The 17369-nt window shown below is 48.8% G+C and overlaps 1 protein-coding gene across 1 annotated transcript in view; it reads left to right on the plus strand.

Annotated features, from left to right (window-relative positions):
- The first annotated feature begins 302 nt into the window (after positions 1-302).
- The window catches only part of LOC147991221 (uncharacterized), a 131793-nt gene continuing 114726 nt past the window's right edge, over positions 303-17369 (plus strand). The window contains exons 1-2 of the mRNA XM_087538575.1: positions 303-384; positions 463-910. Coding sequence (XP_087394701.1) covers positions 303-384; positions 463-910 — 530 coding nt within the window. The remainder of the gene's footprint in view (positions 385-462; positions 911-17369) is intronic.

Here is a 17369-nt window from a genome sequence, read left to right on the forward strand (position 1 = left end):
AGGACGACACCAATGGTAAGACGAGCTTGTCGACTAGTTTGTCTTAGTCTTGAGTACCCTTCTGCTCCTTCTGAATCAAGCACCGCTTCTTCGCAGAAAAACTGAGAGAAGCTCTGGCGAAGAAGGATCGGGATTTGGCTGCTGCTCAAAAGGAAGCTGACGACCGAACCGCTCTGGCTGAACAGAAACTGGCTTCGGTCCACCAGTTGGAAGAAGAGAACACCAAGATGAAATCTGCTCTGAACGAAGCCAACAAGGAGTGCACACGCTTGAAGAAGGACAATCTCAACCTGTACGAGAAGATGGAAGGCATCACTCACAGGAGGGATGATCTGGAGAGCTATCTGAGGAGCCTTGCCAAGAAGTTGTTCATCAAGCTTGAAGGTACGCATTTTGTTCCGACTGATGTTTTTTGTCGACTCAGCATATGAAAATTGACTTATCCTTGGACCGTGAATGCAGAGTTTTGCCAGAACTTCGAGGAGGAGACTGGGCGGATTGAGCCAGGTTTGGACCCAATCAATTCTCCCGTCAAAGATGAAACGACCATGAATCTGCTCAGACTGGAATCCCGCATCGACGGTGTTGTGGACTACTTGGCTCGACTGAAGGTCGCCATGTCACGGATCGACACGGCACTTTGGCCAGAGGCCACGCTCCAGAATGATCTTGAGTCCCTGATGACTCGACTTAACGAGATCCCTGATCGACTGCAGGAGTGGAAGAGATCTTCTGCCTGGTGTGGTGCTGATGTGGCTCTGTCTTTGGTTCGTGTCCACTGCAAGGAGGTGCGACAAGATAAACTGGCAACAATCAAGGTCGCCAACACCCAGAAGCATGACTTCCGAACTTTTATGGAGACATTCATCGCTGCGGCCACTCGGATCGCCGACGGCGTCGACCTAGACGAGTTCGTCGAGCCTGCTAGTCCTCCTCTTGCGGAGTGAACAAACTTTTATGCCCCACCTTAAATTTTCCTCAGAATGCCGAGTGGTTTTTATAACCGTTAAACTCTTTCGGGCTGAATACCCGAGCACTTCGATCTATGGTCCGGAACCTTTAGGATTTATCTGAACTTGGTTTATCGTTGAATATCTTCATGAATCCCCCGTCGAGTGGAACTCGTTCTTCACTCGAGACAACTTTTGTATTTGTGGCGCAGCTCCGAAGGAGAAGGTAGCAGTCGACCTGCACCTCGTCGTCCTTGCGGGTCGGCGATGGAGCGCACATTGTATTTGTGGCGAAGCTCCCAAGGAGAAGGTGGCAGTAGACCTGCACCTCGTCGTCCTTGCGGAGTGGGATGGAGCACACGTTGTATTTGTGGCGAAGCTCCCAAGGAGAAGGTGGCAGTCGACCTGCACCTCGTTACTGCAGAGTGGGATGGAGCGCACGTTGTATTTGTGGCGAAGCTCCCAAGGAGAAGGTGGCAGTCGATCTGCACCTCGTCACTGCAGAGTGGGATGGAGCGCACGTTGTATTTGTGGTGAAGCTCCCAAGGAGAAGGTGGCAGTCGACTTGCACCTCGTCGTCCTTGAGGATTGAGATGTGTTTCGTACTTAGGCGAGTACTGGACTGCAGCTAAGCCCCCGAGTGGGAGGCTGGCTCACCACTCGGTAGGATTTTCAAATACTTAGGCGAGTACTGGACTGCAGCTAAGCCCCCGAGCGGGAGGGTCGCTCACCACTTGGTAGGATTTTCAAATACTTAGGCGAGTACTGGACTGCAGCTAAGCCCCCGAGCGGGAGGGTCGCTCACCACTCGGTAGGATTTTCAAATACTTAGGCGAGTACTGGACTGCACCTAAGCCCCCAAGCGGGAGGGTCGCTCACCACTCGGTAGGATTTTCAAATACTTAGGCGAGTACTGGACTGCAGCTAAGCCCCCGAGCGGGAGGGTCGCTCACCACTCGGTAGGATTTTCAAATACTTAGGCGAGTACTGGACTGCAGCTAAGCCCCCGAGTGGGAGGCTGGCTCACCACTCGGTAGGATTTTCAAATACTTAGGCGAGTACTGGACTGCAGCGAAGCCCCCGAGTGGGAGGCTGGCTCACCACCTGGTAGGATTTTCAAATACTTAGGCGAGTACTGGACTACAGCTAAGCCCCCGAGTGGGAGGGTCGCTCACCACTCGGTAGGATTTTCAAATACTTAGGCGAGTACTAGACTGCAGCTAAGCCCCCGAGCGGGAGGGTCGCTCACCACTCGGTAGGATTTTCAAATACTTAGGCGAGCACTGGACTGCAGCTAAGCCCCCGAGTGGGAGGGTCGCTCACCACTCGGTAGGATTTTCAAATACTTAGGCGAGTACTGGACTATAGCTAAGCCCCCGAGCGGGAGGGTCGCTCACCACTCGGTAGGATTTTCAAATACTTAGGCGAGTACTGGACTGCAGCTAAGCCCCCGAGTGGGAGGCTGGCTCACCACTCGGTAGGATTTTCAAATACTTAGGCGAGTACTGGACTGCAGCTAAGCCCCCGAGTGGGAGGCTGGCTCACCACTCAGTAGGATTTTCAAATACTTAGGCGAAACGGGTTCGCAGCTAAGCCCCCGAGTGGGAGGCTGGCTCACCACTCGGTAGGAAATTATTTTTACAAACTTAGGCGAAACGGATTCGCAGCTAAGCCACCCACTGGGGGATTTCTCACGCAAACAAAAACAATAACAATCATTGGGAAAATTATAACGCTCTTGTCTTTGATAAATAAACTACAGGAGTTTTTCTTATTACATCTCATCCGAGTGAGAATTCAAGTATAAAAGGGGCGGAGTAGCTCCGCATTCCAGGCTCGTGGCTCATCAATCTGGCGATCGACATTATAGAGGTGGTACGCTCCATTGTGGAGGACTCTGGTGACTATGAAGGGGCCTTCCCAAGTAGGAGCGAGTTTGTGTGGTTTCTGCTGATCCACTCGGAGGACTAAGTCTCCTTCTTGGAAGGCTCGACTCTTCACATTTCTGGCATGGAATCGACGCAAGCCTTGCTGATAGATGGTCGATTGGATCATGGCCATTTCTCTTTCTTCTTCCAGGAGGTCGACTGCGTCCTGCCGGGCTTATTCTGCTTCATCTTCAGAGTAGAGCTCGACTCGGGGGGCGTTGTGAAACAGGTCACTCGGCAAGACTGCTTCGGCTCCGTAGACCAGAAAGAATGGGGTTCTTCCGGTCGATTGGTTCGGGGTTGTCCTCAATCCCCAAAGAACTAATGGAAGCTCGTCGACCCACGCTCCTACTGCATGCTTGAGATCGTGCATCAATCGAGGTTTCAGTCCTTTGAGAATTAAGCCATTTGCTCTTTCCGCTTGTCCATTCGACTGGGGGTGAGCGACCGAAGCGTAGTCGACTCGTGTGCCCTGAGAGACGCAAAAGGCCCTGAATTTGTCGGAATCGAAGTTTGACCCATTTGTCAGTGATGATGCTATGCGGAACTCCATATCTAAATATCAACTCTCTGATGAAGCTGATAGCAGTGAAAGCATCAAGATTCTTGATAGGCTTAGCTTCAATCCATTTGGTGAACTTGTCGACTGCTACTGGCACATGAGTGAAGCCGCTCCTGCCCGTTCTCAGTGGTCCAACCATGTCCAGCCCCCAAACAGCGAAGGTCCAGACGAGTGGAATGGTTTTCAGGGCTGACGCGGGATTGTGCGACATATTGGAGTAATACTGACATCCTTCACATTTGTCGACTATCTCTTTCGCCACTTCATTCACTCTTGGCCAGTAGAATCCCGCTCGGTATGCTTTAGCCACAATGGTCCGAGAGGACGCATGATGACCACAGGTCCCCGAGTGGATATCATCAAGGATCATCTGACCTTCTTCTGGTTTTATACACTTCTGACTGACTCCAGTCACACTTTCTCTATACAACTGTCCCTTTATGACTGTAAAGGCCTTGGATCGACGGACGATCTGTCGAGCCTCTTCTTAGTCCTCTGGGAGTTCTTTCCTTAGGATGTACGCGATGTACGGTATTTTCCAGTCGGGAGTGATGACCAAGACTTCCATGATCAGGTCGACCACAGCTGGAACTTCAACTTCAGTCGGACCTATGGCACTTTTTAGCTGCGGGGCCTCTTCAGTGAAGGGATCCTCCTGAACTGATGGTGTGTGGATGTGTTCCAAAAACACATTGCTGGGAATGGCTTCTCTTTTGGAACCTATTTTTGCCAAATCATCAGCTTCTTGATTTTTCAGTCGGGGTATGTGATGAAGCTCTAACCCCTCGAATTTCTTCTCTAGCTTTCTCACTACATTTCAATAACCAGTCATGGCTGGACTTCTGACGTCCCACTCCTTCATCACCTGATTAACCACCAAATCTGAGTCGCCATAGACCATGAGGCGACGGACGCCGAGTGAAATGGCCATGCGCAACCCATATAAAAGTGCTTCATATTCTGCCTCGTTATTGGAGGAATCAAAGTGGATTTGAAGAACATATCTGAGCTTATCTCCTCGGGGGGAGACCAACACCACCCCGGCACCGGAACCATTCAGCATTTTGGAACCGTCGAAGAACATGGTCCGATGCTCCGAGTGAACCTGAGTCGGCGGTTGCTGTTCAATCCACTCGGCGACGAAATCTGCTATTACCTGGGACTTGATAGCTTTCTTTGCCTCAAACTTGATATCTAGAGGAAGGAGTTCAATCGCCCATTTTGCCACTCGACCAGTTGCATCTCTGTTATGCAGGATCTCTGACAATGGAGCGTCGCTGACGACTATAATGGAATGATCAGAGAAGTAGTGAGCAACTTTCTTTGTGGTCATATAAATCCCATATAAAAGCTTCTGATAATGAGGATATCTTTTCTTCGACGGGGTCAAAACTTCAGAAATATAATATACTGGGCGCTGAACTTTGAAGGCTTTTCCTTCTTCCCGCTCGACCGTAAGTACCGTACTAACGACTTGTCCCGTGGCTGCGATGTAAAGCAGCAAAGGCTCCTTGCTGATTGGGGCAGCAAGCACCGGCTGGGTGGAGAGCAGAGCTTTGAGCTCTGCAAACGCTGCATCAGCTTCGGGAGTCCACTCGAACTTGTCGGACTTCTTCATCAATTGGTAAAGAGGCAATGCCTTTTCACTGAGATGAGATATGAATCGACTTAAAGCGGCCAAGCAACTAGTAAGCTTCTGGACGTCGTGCACTCGCACAGGACTTTTCATTCGGAGTATAGTACCGACTTTTTCTAGATTGGCGTCGATTCCCCGTTCGGAAACGAGAAAACCGAGTAATTTTCCGCCAGGAACTCCGAATGTGCACTTTGATGGATTAAGCTTGATATCATACCTCCTGAGGTTGGCAAAGGTTTCAGCAAGGTCAGTCAGTAGGTCGGAACCCTTCCGTGACTTGACCACAATATCATCCATGTATGCTTCCACATTCCGACTGATTTGAGTGAGCAAACACTTCTGAATCATCCTCATGAATGTGCCTCCGGCATTCTTGAGCCCGAAGGCATGGTAACATAACAGAAGCACCCGAATGGAGTGATGAAAGCTGTTTTGATCTCGTCAGGTCCATACAGACGGATCTGATGGTACCCGAAATAAGCGTCTAAAAAAGATAGTCGCTCACATCCCGCAGTCGAGTCGACTATCTGGTCAATGCGGGGGAGAGGAAAATGATCTTTCAGGCAGGCCCGATTGATATGTTTAAAGTCAATGCACATGCGAAGTGACTTGTCCTTCTTGGGGACCATGACAACGTTGGCGAGCCACTCGGAGTGGTAGATTTCTCGGATGAACTCCGCTGCTAAGAGCCGAGCCACCTCCTCGCCAATAGCCTTTCTCTTCTGGACGGCGGACCGTCGGAGATGTTCTTTGACAGGTTTTACTTTTGAGTCAACTCTTAGGCGATGCTCAGCCAACTCCCTGGGAACACCCGGCATGTCAGAAGGCTTCCATGCGAAAATGTCCCAGTTCTCACGGAGGAACTGGATGAGCGCTTCTTCCTATTTGTAGTCGAGTGTTGTTGAGATATGAGTCAGAGCAGTACTGGGATCAGTCGGATGGATGTGAGCCGGTTTCGTTTCGCCAGACGACTGAAAAGCTGATTTTGTAGCGGGCTTCTTGGCTCGCAACAAATCACTCGGGTCTCCAGTTTTCTGGTATTCCTGCAGCTCCACCACTGCCATCTGAGCATCATCGATCTTTGAACCTTTCTGAAAACACTCTTCTACTTTCTTCCGATTGCCCGTAACTATGATCACACCTTTGGGACCAGGCATCTTCAATTTGAGATACACATAACATGGTCGAGCCATGAAGCGTGCATAAGCCGGCCTGCCCAAAATAGCGTGATACGCACTCTGGAAATCTACAACTTCGAATGTCAACTTTTATTTGCGGTAATTCTTGGAATCACCGAAAACCACATCAAGAGCAATCTGGCCGAGTGACTCAGCCTTCTTTCCAGGAATGACTCCATGGAAACTCATGTTGCTGGCACTGAGTCTGGACATCGGAATGCCCATCCCTTTCAACGTCTCAGCATACAATATGTTCAAACCACTGCCACCATCCATCAAGACTTTGGTCAGTCGAGTGCCTTCAACAACTGGGTCGACCACCAAAGCTTGCCTCCCAGGGGTGGCAATGTGCGTTGGGTGATCGGACTGGTCGAATGTGATGGCAGTCTGAGACCACTTCAGATAACTGGGTGTTGCCGGAGCAACCATATTCACCTCACGGTTGATAACTTTCAGTCGACTTTTGCTTTCAACATTAGCAAAAATCATCAGGGTGGAATTGACCTGGGGGTATCCATCGTCACTGTCTTCCTTGTCCTCAACTTTGTCCGACTCCTTTTCCTTACCTTTGGGCTGCTTGCCCTGGAACTGCTGGATCAAGAGCCGACACTGTCGAGTGGTATGTTTTGGGTAAATGAACTTACCCTCTTCATCTTTCTTGGTGTGGATGTGACATGGCAAATCCAACACATCATTTCCATCTTGGTCTTTAACTTTCTTGGGGTTCCAAGGTCCTTTGGGTTTCCCCTTAAACTTTCCTTGAGTTACAGCCAAGGCTTCCCCAGGAGCAGCTGGCTCGGCTTTCCGCTTCTGTTTCTGATTGGAATTTCCTCCGGTTTCTTGAGCGACTGGCTTGAGCATGCCACTCCTAAGTCGATCCTCATCTTCACCATTAGCGTACTTGGCAATCTCCATCATCCGATTCAGAGACATATCTCCGGTTCGACCGAATTTCAGATTCAGTTCTCTGTACTTGACGCCTTCTTTGAAGGCACAGACTGCTTGGTGGTCAGGCACATTCTCTACCGTGTGATGTAACGTGATCCATCTCTGGATGTAATCCCTAAAAGTTTCATTCGGCTTCTGCACGCAAGACCGTAGTTCCGTCAGCCCTGTCGGTCGCTTGCATGTTCCTTCAAATGTGGTGACAAACACTCGGGCGAGATCTTCCCAAGTGTAAATGCTGCTGGGTGCTAACTGATTCAACCACGCTCTGGCCGAGCCCTCCAACATGAGAGGCAGGTGCTTCATGGACACTTCATCATTGCCGCCGCCAATCTGGACGGCCACTCGGTAGTCTTCAAGCCAAGTATCGGGTTTGGACTCACCAGTGAACTTACTGACTCCAGTCGCCAACCTGAAGTTGGGAGGAATCACAGTGGCCCTGATGGCTCTACTAAAGCACTCTGGCCCTGAAACATGTACTCTGCTGCTGGTAGGTGCATCTCTGTCGTGACCTTCTCGGTGAGCCCTGTTCCTGTCGACCAAACCTTGAACGAAATGGATCTCGCATCAAAGCCTGGTTCCCTAGGGTTGACTGGAATCCTTCGCCCAACACTATGAGGGCGCCTGTCATCTTGCCGTCGAGGCGCATACGACCCGCTCTTCGGGGGAGGGGTGGGCACTCGACATCGATCGTCACGATCGAATCAGTGATCATACTGCTCACAGTTCCCGTACTGATTACGCCGGTCCCCACGTCCCTCACGCCTTGGGGCCGATCTTGGGCTATGAGCCGACTGGACTGTGTCTGCAGCAACAGATCTGCTATGAATCCTGTTCCGTGACTGAGAAACAGCGGAATTCTGGTCTCCTACTGCCCGGAGTAACGCTCTGATCTGCAGCAAGCCTCTGCCAGCCTCCGACTGGGAAGGCTGAATCGACTCTGCTATACGGGCTGCAGCTGCTAAATTCTGAATCAGAGTTCGATATACCTGCGGGGGCGGAAAGAGCTGACGTCGACTGGATTCTGGAACCCGTTGTCGCGCACGCTCGTCGAGTGCTCGCTGGAGGTTCTCTAGTCGAGTGCGCTCGGCCAAGTTTGCCAGGCGCGCATCTTCCAAGGCACGAGCCTCGGGGGTTTCTCCAACGATAGGAGTGTGCAGTGCATCCATGTTCCGGCGACGAAGTTCTTCTCTCTGCAGCGACGTGAGAGGCTCGGGGAGATATTCCTCATGGGGACGCGACGGGTCACCTCCACCTGCGCCTCCGTCGGTGCGGGGAAAACCGGGAGGACTGGGCGGTCCATCGACCATCAGAACCTTCGCCGCCGGATCACTGCTGTCGCACTCGGATGCGGTCTCTGCGGAGCTAGTCGACAGATCGAACAGGCCGTAGAGGGATTCGTCGGGTTCGATCGCCGCGACTTGAGGGGTGGCCTACTGGCGTGCCACCGCATGTCTCACCCACCGCTGAAGTCTCGACCGACCGGAGCGCTTGCGCCGGCGGGAAACAGGGAGGGAGGACAACATAGGAGCCGACCAGTAGGGGGTCGACGGTTGCCTCAAGAGAACGCCGCGGACGCACGCGCTAAAGTGCGTTGCCCCGCGGACAGGGAGTGCGTCCACGTCGAGCGGAGCCTCCTGAAGCCAAGCGGAGTCGTCGGCGATGAACGTGAGCGCGCCGAGACGGATCTCGCGGCCCTCCACCAAAACTCCACCAGAAACCATGATGATTTGGATCGGAAAAGATCGCAACTCCTCCAACAAATCGCTAAAACACCAGCCCCACGGTGGGCGCCAACTATCGTGGTTCTAAGTCTGACAGTAATGTAGGGGGGTAGGTATGGAGAGGCAAGATCTTAGCTATGGAGAAGTTGTAAGCACACGAGGTTTATGAGTTCAGGCCCTTCTCGGAGGAAGTAATAGCCCTACGTCTCGGAGCCCGGAGGCGGTCGACTGGATTATGCGTGTATGAATTACAGGGGTGCGAACCCTTTACACTGAGGAGGGGGGTGGCTTATATAGAGTTCGCCGGACCCCTCCGGCCCTCAGTTGTGGAGGGTTTTAAATACATTAAGGTCGGGCGTTACTGGTAACGCCCCTAATAAAGTGCTATGATGACCATAAAAGCTACTTAATAACCGACCGTTAGCGTGCGGAGTGCCTTTAGGTCTCCTCGCCGTCGAGTGGTTTGGTCTTGGTCGAGTGATTGCTTCTTAGTCGAGTGTCTTCGAGTCTGTCGAGTCGAACACCTCCAAGTCGATTGAAAGGTAATTTCTTCTAGAGATGTCCTTGGGTAGGGCAGTTGGGATAGGTCCGTGACCCTACCCTAGGTACATAGCTTCAACAGTACATGCTAGAAATCATATGCAAGACACAATCCAATATCACAGTGGCGACTTAAAGGTGCCTTATCATAAGTGACTGATGCGGGATATGCAAGAATAGTAGTCTGATGTAGAAACATGAACACATGTCATATTCACAGGCATTATGTGTAAAGTAAGCAGATGCAATTCAACACAGTTAGAAGCAATACAAGCTAGACATCATACGCAACATGCAACCACATATAATAGTGCCAAGTTAGAGCAAGCACCTGTGATGGTGGAGTAGGGGAGATGTGCTCATCATCTACAGAGCTACGTTGAATTTCTAGCCTTGTGTTGTCTTGCGAATCTTGTTGGGAGGATGGCGGAGTAGAATCTGTAGAGAACCTCCGTTTCAGTTGCTCGGAAGGACCACCATCATCCAATGCCTTGCCAATTTCCTTCAGCTTTATTGATTTTGCATTGTGAGATCATACCGATAAGAAAAAGGAATATCATTCGCTCTTCAAAACTCATTCATGCATGATACTAACGAACACTACTCTCATGAAAGGCAAAGTCATGATACGAGGATGGAATATGTACGAAAAAATGGACGGCTTGACATGTTCACACCTATGATGTGGTAACTAAGCAGAAGGCACTTCAACAAATTAGAAACACTGCAAGACACCATATGGAAGGTGCAATCAATATCACTCTGCCAAGTTAAAACTGTCTCATCATAGGTGGCATTCATCAAACTAGAAGCAATACATGCTAGAAATCATATTCAAGACACAAACCAATATCACACTGCCATCTTAAAGGTGTCCCATCATAAGTGACTGATGCAGGATACACAAGAAGAGTAGTTTCATGTAAGAACATGGTGTGATAGACAGATATAGTATGTACCAAAAACAGGAAAGCGTGTCATATTCACATGTATCGTGTGTAAGCTAAGCAGATGCAGTTTACACTAATTAGGAGCAATACGAGCTAGACACCATATGCAACATGCAACCAGATATCACACTGCCAAGTTAGAGCAAGCACCTTGGATGGTGGAATAGGAGAGCAGACACTTGGACCTTGTAATGCACTATCAGTACAAGGAGAATCGGTATAGATGCTCCGTTTACGTTGCTGCAGAGCACCACCATCATTGCCTTCCTTACTCTTTTCCTTCCACTTTCTTGATTTTGCCTTGTCAAGTCAAACCCACAAGAAAAAGGAATAAAATTTGCTCTTCAGAACTCATTGATGCATGATACTGACAAACACTGCTTTCATGTAAGGCAGTCTATTGATAGGAGGATGGAATGTGTATGAAAAACAGGACGTCGTGACATATTGACATGTATGGTGTATAAAGTGTAAACTAAGCACAAGGTGCTTGAACTTGTTAGAACCGATGCAAGCTAGAAACCATATGAAAGATGAAACCAATATCACTCTGCCAAATTAAAAGGGTGCCCTAACAAATGTATTTGACCAAATTAGAAGCAATACATGGCAACATGCTAGAAATAATATGCAATATGCAACGAATAAAGGTGACTCATCGTAAGTGATTGATGCAGGATACAGAAGAGAGGTAGTTTCATGTAAGAACAAGGTTAACACATAGATGTAGTGTGTACCAAAAAATAGGAAGGCATGCCATATTCACAGGTATAGTGTGTAAACTAAGCAGATGCAATTTACCCTAATTAGAAGCATTACAAGCTAGACACCGTATGCAACATGCAACCACATATCACACTGCGAAGTTAGAGCAAGCACCTGTGATGGTGGTGTAGGGGAAGTGCGGTCTTCAGGTACAGAGCTACGTTCAATATCTTCATTTAGGCTTGCTGTTTCTTGAGAATCATGTGGAGAGGATGAAATTGCATTCTTTATAAGAGTATTGTGTCTCATATTAACCCACGCGTGTGACTGTCTCATCATAAGCGATAGATGCAGGATACACAAGAATAGTAGTTTGATGTAAGAACATGGTGTGATAGGCAGATGTAGTATGTACCAAAAACAAGAAGGCGTGTCATATTCACATATATAATGTGTAAGCTAAGGAGATGAAATTTAACAACTTAGGAGCATTGATGAGGGATACACAAGAAAAGTAGTTTGATGTAAGAACATGGTTAATAGAAAGACATAGTATGTACCAAAAACAGGAAGGCATGTTATATTCACAGGTATAATGTGTTAACTAAGCAGATGCAATTTACCCTAATTAGAAGCATTACAAGGTAGACACCATATGCAACATGCAACCACATATCACACTGCCAAGTAAGAGCAAGCACCTGCGATGGTGGTGTGGGGGAATTCCGGTGATCAACTAGAGAGCTACGTTGACTATCTTCATTTAGCCTTGCTGTTTCTTGAGAATCATGTGGGGAGGATAACACTGCACTCTTTAAACAAGTAGGGCATCTCACAGTAACCCACTCGGGTGACTGTCTCATCATAAGTGATTGACGAGGGATACAAAAGAGCATTAGTTTGATGTATGAACATGGTTAATAGACATATGTAGTATGTATCAAAAACAGGAAGGCATGTCATTATCAAAGGTATAATGTGTAAAGTAAGGAGATGCAATTTAACCAAATTGGAAGCAATACAAGCTAGACACCATATGCAACATGCAACCACATTTGACAGCATGAAGTTAAAGCAAGCACCTGGGATGGTTGTGTGTGGCAATTGAGATCATCAACTGCAGAGCTACGTTTACTGTCTCCAACTGCTGACACTGCACCCATTAGAGCGCTGAAATGCTTAGTGCTTATCTTTGAATTACACTGGAGCGACTTCTGTCGTTTCTTTTCTGCATTCATCAACACTGCGTCAGAGTCTGAAATACCCATGCGTAAAAAACAATAGTGTGAGTATGGGTGAAGTGTGTGCACAATTAGTACAGTGTAAAGGTAGCAGATAGCAGGTCGATGAGAAATAAATGACGGGAGACATATGATAGCTCTACAACATGCATGGCACACTAAATTACTACAGGATTCTATGAAAATAACAGTTGACTGAAAGAAAATAGGCCAGTCCATTTTTTCCGCACCGTCCGATATACAAAGAACGGGCAGATCACCTCCATCTACCTCCAGCCAATCAGTGTTGACGATCTTCCTCGAAACGCCAGTGACCACCGGCCTAGTATTCCTCCCCTGCCTGCGCCCGCCCCTCGACCTCACCGCACCGCTGTGCTTGGCACCGCCCCCCGGCCATCCATTCAAGCCCCGCCGACCTCCAGATCAGGCGCAAGAAGCTCCTGCGCCCCACACCCCTATGATAGACACCGATGCGCCACTTCCCCGGGGAACAAGCGGACTAGGTGCTCCGCGCGCCTAAGCGGGTGCTGCTTCTTTTAATTGCGGTTCGACTGACCCTGAATTGAAATCCAGGTGGGCTACTGACCTCTAGCAAAGGTGAAATAGTAAAAGGGAGGAAACCTTGTGCATTTAGTATCACAAAGAAGATGCAGTAAGAAGCGCTCAACTAGTTTTTTTCGTGGGATGAATACGGTGTGAGCGGAGACGTAAGATTTCCATGAATAAGGGAAGAGGAGTACCTCTTTCTGCTGGCAGTGATGTGTCCTCCTTCTGTTTTTCCGACGATCTTCTTGTTGTTCACCGGAAACCAGAAGTTGTGGAGGACGGTGTAGCCTTGGACGAACCCATGGCCAAGTTGTTGAGTGTGGTGCGGTGGCCGTCTGTCGGCGGCGGGGAAGCAGATCCGAGTCGGCGAACGACGGCGTAGCGGGAACAACTCCGGTGCGGTGGACGGTTGCGACAGTGGAGCCGCAGCAGTGAGGCGCAGGGCAGCATGGTCAGAGTGGTTCTGGTACGGCGCACGTCGACGTCGGCGTCATGGAGGCAGCTCTACCTCGGCTTCAGCTGCTAAGTCCTTGAGGGCGTTGCGGTTGTGGTTGCGTTGGACGACGACGTCGGGGTACCGGCTCCGGTGTGATGGAGGAGGGCGGCGGTGGATTGGCCGCTATGGGGTGGAGGACGGACAAGGCTGGGGTTTTGCGGCTGGTGGAGAGGGCGCTTTCACGCCCACGGAGTATGAATGGCGAAACGGAGGGAGGCGGGGAACTAAGGGGAACAATGTTTCAGTTTGAGACGCGCTTGTTTGAAATTTGGGGAAAGCTACAAACTTTACCCCATCTAAAATTTTAGACATATTGCAGGTTGGGGTAGGACAGTCATGTTAGGTGTCCCAAATGTGGGTGGGATAGATTTCGGCCGAGCGCATGGGTAGGCGCCCACGACGTATGAATGCTTCTCGGAGGCGGTTGAGACTGGCGTCTTGGTGAAGTTACAAACCTACCCCGGTTTAGACCTTTGGACATCGGGCCGATATGCTACATGGGCCAGAGTCAAGACAGTAATTTCCTACCACCAGAACATTAGTCTCGCGCGGTTTCGGGTGACCAGAGGCCTATTTGGCACTTCATTCAATATTTGGGAGCAGAAGCATTAACATTTTCGGTTCTCTTGAATTGAACTTTCAGGATTTGTCAAACTTCACAAATCTTTACTCTTGAAAATCCTAAAGCTACGATTATTTTGGAATGGAGGGGGTACATTTGAATATACATTGTACATGAGTATATATTAAAAAATATGCAACTTACCTCAGTTCATGCATGGTTCCAGATATAATCTCCTTGGTTGCAAAAAAAAGTTAGATATGCATATGAATATATATAGCATGTTCAAACTCACAACAAAGATTGATGCCCCCTTTTACATCTGATTTACAAATGCCATTATCTCGGGTTCAAATAGATGAATGCACTTCCTATGAATTCGAATCTTTGAAACCCCCTTTATGTTGAATTCGACATGTATTCTATTTCGTAGCTAGCAATTTGGAATGTATCCATGCAAGTGACAAATGTATAAAGTGCTTCACACTAACAACATGGAGTGCACTAATTAATGTTTATATATGAATTGCAAAAGCATCCATTGCCAGTATTTCAAACCGCTCTCACTCTATGGATCGATAATATGAAATAAACACATGCACATGCTAGAATTCAATAGAGTATGGGTGTCTGATAGACCGATTTTCGTCCATACGCAATTTGCAAAATTCATGATCTCATCCAAAAATAATAATGCCATTTATATTTTAATTTAATGCGTAGAACCACCTTTTACATGTAGATGCACTATGCCTCGCCCCATTCTCACAAACGCGTTATATATCTCTCTATCTAACGCATAAGTGCACACACTTTATATGCATCGGCATTTCTCTTTCACACATGCTCACAATCTCTCTCAGGGTGTTGGGGTGTCTCACGCACATGCTCTCTCTGTTTCTCTCTCTCTCTCTCTCTTTCTCTCTTTCTGACTACTATGTACCACTCTTTTCACTAATCTCAGTTGGAAAACACTATTTCTCTCACATGCATATATACACATGCACGGTCTCTACTAGCCCTCTATACGCACATATATGTGCCTACGTGTCTCCGGCACGCACACTATCTTTAGGCCTCTCTCGCACACATTGCCCCCCGACACACCTCTCTCTTGGTAGTTGGCAGATATGATTTCATCATAACATTTGGTAGGATATCCCTGGCTGTTAGGCTAGATGGTAATACGAGGCAAAGTTTTACCCTAGTTCGTATCGGACCCTTGCAGTTGAAGAAAGAGCCTACTCCTGGTACTGTATATTAGTGATAGGGGTGTGTACAAAGTACACGTGAATACCAGGCATTGTGCGTGTGTGTATACTATCGACGAACTAGCCCCCAAGCTTGTATAACATACTAAGGGCCTAGGGTTACAAATCATATATAGTCGGCTTATCACCAGTGGGGATAGAGTCCTCCGCGACTCTGGTAGCTTCGTGCTGTACGCCGACTCCTCCACATGGGTCTTCGTATAACACGTCTTGGTCCAACCTATATGTGGCGCAGGATGGAACCAACCCATGAGTCTTCATGTTGACCCACCACAACTAGAAATGATGTGCCCACCACACCACACACGCAATCGGCCACTAAGAAAATAATCATATACAATAGTACAACGGTATCTTGCTCACGGCACGTCTCCATATTTTGTTGATGACACTGACGGACTTTGCATTTGATGTGTGCTCCGTATTTTGTTGACGACACTTACGGTCATTGTATTTGAAGCGAAAGCATGATATGGTCACTGGACTTCAGAATAAGCTCATCACGGTCACCACATACATTTTGTCGTGCTAACCAACATGTGGTTGGATGGTTAGAGGACAGTGGTTTCTCGAGCCCACCAAGGTTAAAGTCCCAGTGCTCGCATTTATCTTGTGTTAATTTTAGTATTTTTCGGCGATGTACATTCAGTGGGAGGAGACGTTCCACTCGACTACGAGGCACCTATGGTGACTTCGTAAAATCTCAAGATCATATATGCTGGCCCACTCTCTCGAAGGTGCTCATAGGGGTAGGGTTCGCGTGTGTGCGCTTATAGCAGTGAGTGCTTGCGCGTATATATGAGCCCTTGTGTCTGTACCGTGTTAAACAAATACATATCATGATTATACGGTCACTGGCCCACCCGTACAACTCCGTATTTTGTTGATGACACAATCAATTGACCAGTCAAACGTTCCACGCGGCGCAACTAGTGTTGCACCATTGGGGCATGTAACCATGGGACCCACCTGTCAGCCCGTATATGAAAGAAAGAAATGGTAGTTTGAGTCTGTATTGTGTTAATAAAATAGGAGTACATTTTAGGGTGATCATACGGTCATTGGCTCACCATACAACTCCGTAATTTGTTGATAACACGATCAATTGACCAGTCAAATGGTCCACATTCAGCAGTGCACTTTACCATAGGGCCCACCCGTCAACGCGTATATGAAGGACATAAATGGTAATAAATTAGTGGTCGGTGGGTATTCGAAGTCGTGAGACCTCTGGTTGGCAGTCACCGGCGGTTGGGGGGCGTTCATTGGGTGGTTGGGTGGGGATCCCCGGAGAAAAAGCTCGGCAGGGGGGGGGGGGCTAGAGGGATGGCCGGTGCGGCGGCGGACCGGCGGCGGACCGGCGGTGGGGAGTGGTTTCGGGGAGGGCGGGCCGGCCGCGAGCGGCGGGGGCTGGCGGTTCGGCCGGTGGTGGCTGGCGGTTCAGGGGGGTGGAGTTTGATGATAAACTGGAGTCCCTTGATTTCGTATCCAACGGCTGGAAAATCTAATGACCAGAGATGAAAAAGTCAGTCGACTAACATGTAGCCTCACCCCGCACGTACACATGCACGCACGCAAGACACACACGCATATAGGCGTGCAACACTGACACGTACACATGCACGCATGCTGGCGTGCAACACTGACACGTACACATGCACTCACGAACACACACACGTACGCACCCATGCATGCAACACTGAAATGTACCCTTGCACGCACGCAACACTCGCACGCCTCCATGCACACAGCACACGACGCAAGACACATGCTCAACCTATACGTGCATGCACCGTTTGTTAAGGACATGGATTTTTACGGGTATTAATAAATCTTATCTGTGATAAGCAGAACATTGATGTTTGCAGCGGTCTTTATGAATCACAACGTATCGAACGGGCTATCAACATTGTAGGCTTATCTACATGAAAAAGATGATGTCACACTCAATGAACAATCATCGGTTTATGAAATGCCCGCTTCTGACCGCCTTGGCCCACCAAAGGTTCCTCTGCTGTGCGCTGCCTGCGTTGGTCACCGACATGCAGGCCATGCACCCAAAGAGCCCACACGTCAGTGGAAGAACAGCGCGGTGTCCTAGGTCAGAGTCGAGGGCGCCACTCGCGGCATGCCCG

The sequence above is a fragment of the Triticum urartu genome, chromosome 1A, assembly GCF_056163025.1.
Source record: "Triticum urartu cultivar PI428250 chromosome 1A, HENAU_Tu73, whole genome shotgun sequence".
In the NCBI taxonomy this organism is placed as follows: Eukaryota; Viridiplantae; Streptophyta; class Magnoliopsida; order Poales; family Poaceae; genus Triticum; species Triticum urartu.